This window comes from Geospiza fortis, unplaced genomic scaffold (assembly GCF_000277835.1).
Source record: "Geospiza fortis unplaced genomic scaffold, GeoFor_1.0 scaffold188, whole genome shotgun sequence".
Taxonomy (NCBI): Eukaryota; Metazoa; Chordata; class Aves; order Passeriformes; family Thraupidae; genus Geospiza; species Geospiza fortis.
This window is the reverse complement of record NW_005054337.1, coordinates 2,558,494-2,560,617: the sequence shown is the minus strand read 5'-3', so window position 1 is coordinate 2,560,617 and position 2,124 is coordinate 2,558,494. Positions and strand designations below refer to the sequence as shown.

General features: G+C 55.9%; 1 protein-coding gene across 1 annotated transcript in view; it reads left to right on the top strand.

The window, feature by feature from the left end:
* Positions 1–956: 956 nt before the first annotated feature.
* DUSP15 (dual specificity phosphatase 15) overlaps positions 957–2,124 on the top strand; it is an 11,077-nt gene continuing 9,909 nt past the window's right edge. Inside the window, exons 1-2 of the mRNA XM_031058060.1 lie at positions 957–977; positions 1,418–1,508. Of these exons, the coding sequence (XP_030913920.1) occupies positions 957–977; positions 1,418–1,508 (112 nt within the window). The remainder of the gene's footprint in view (positions 978–1,417; positions 1,509–2,124) is intronic.

The following is a 2,124-nucleotide window of genomic DNA, read 5'->3' as shown; positions in this document are numbered from 1 at the left end:
GGCTGCCTCTGCCGTGCCAAGCGGCGTTTCACCTGCCGGCACCGCGTCCCGCACAGGGCTCGGCTCTTTCTTTGTTTGTTTGTTTATCTGCCGGCAGAGCAACACCGGAGGTGAAACAGGCAGGGACACTGCGCTGGGACAGCTGACAGCTGCCCGGGGAGGTGGAGGGAAGGGGGTCACAGCGAGTTCCTTCAAGGAAGGGGGGAACTTTTCCCAACACCTTTAATCCCAAAGAACCAGCGCCAAGCACACGCTGTGAGCCCTGTATGACCCCCAGCCTGGTGGTCCCGCACCCCCTGCTCAGCGGGGCTGGGCTGTGCGTGGGGCTCGGCATCACGGGGCAGAGGGGATGGGCACTGTTTTATTTATGTTCTGCCCCGTTTTCTCCTCTGAGGAGCATGTCAGCAGGGTGCTGGGGACAGGCACATGCTGTTTATTCATGGTTCAGTGTCCTGCCCTTGGGAGCTGCCCTTGCTAACTGGCGCTCTCCCACCCGCTCCTCTCAGTGCCGCAGCTGTGAGTTAAAGGCACCCTGTCGATAGGAAATTGATCTAAAATCGCAGGAATCACAAAAAAAAACCAAACCCAACAAACCCTTCTTTAAGCTGTTCAGTCGAGAGAAACGTTTCCAAATGTGAACAGTGAGACAAGTGTGAGTCCAGCTGTGCTGGTGAAAATCACCTCCACCTGCCCTGAGCACCAAATATTGCTGCAGGGAGAAACTGGCAGAGAACCGGCTGGATACAGGATTGAACTCACTGCCCAGGCTGGGAGTGAGGGGGAATATAAAATAGCTCTGGCTGACAGGGTTTGCAAGGTGTCCTGCTTCTGCATCTGCAGTGCTGTTAACAGAGGCCTTGTCAAGTAATTATCTTTTCATCACGAGAAATGGAATTTCCCCAGGGAAATGACCTGAAAGCATGGTATCCATACAATCTGTGCCTGAGCTGTGAGAAATGGGCTTCCTGCAGTGCAGAGTGAGGGGAGCGGAGCTCAGGGCTGGGAGGGGGACAGCTACATCCCCTACAAGCTTCTCTGTGCCTGTTGCTTTCCCATCCCTTGAGCAGCAGGGCTTCCACAGGTCATGGGTATAGTCCAAGGCTGTACAAAGGTGTATGCAACTTGCTGAGCTCAGGTAATAAACCCTAGCGGAGGACTAATTGATGATAAACAGGAGGAGCAATAAAAAAACTGTGTCTGGCTCCCAGCACCCGTGAGAATGCTGTGCCAGGTGGTTGAAGGTGCCAGGGCTACATCCAGCCCACATCCTGGATGCCAGGGCAGTGGCAGCCCTGGGAATGCACAGGTCCAGCTGCCCCAGCACCATTCCTGCCCTGGGGCTGGATGGTCATGTCAGTGGCAGAACTTTGGCCCCTCCAGCCAAGGTCTGTGTTTCCCAGCTTGGATCCCAGCATAGTGGGCACCACAGCACAAGGTCACTGCTCACACTGCCACTTCCCCTTGTGTCCCACAGATCCTTCCTGGCCTCTACCTTGGGAACTTCGTTGGTGAGTGGAACCCCGCTGCTGCAGAGGTGTTCTCCAGCTGGGGAGTGGGGCTTGCTTGAGCTGGTGTCTCCCTGCTTGCAGATGCTGCCTGACATCCTGCCTGCACCCACCACCCTGCCTGTGCCCACTGCTCTGCCTGCGCCCACTGCTCTGCCTGCACCCACAGCCTGCTCTGCTCTGCCACCCAGTTTGGGTTGGCAGTAGTGGGAGTGAAGACACTGTGGGAAAGGCAAGGCAGAGACCCCTGCCTTTGCATGGTTTCCTTATTTAACAGCTGCCCTGAGCTCTTGGGATGCATGGGGGAAAGGAGCCAAGGAGGAAATATGGATCCCCTGCCAGGAGCAGAGGAGCTGGTGGTGCCACACGGGTAAAGGGAGCAGGACTGGGGCACTTCAGGGTAATGCTCCCCAGTTTTGCAGCTGTAGAAGAGGCCAGAGGGGGCTGCCCACCCTCAGGAGGGAATTTCCCAGAGGCAGAGTCACCCCTTCTCACACCAAGTCACTATTTTAAGGAATTTTCATTGTCAGGGGACAGTTAATGGCCAAGTGTTGGCATCTGCAGTGGCAAACCAGCATTTATAAATACTCCTGCCTCCCTGATGGCTCCTTTGCCAGCT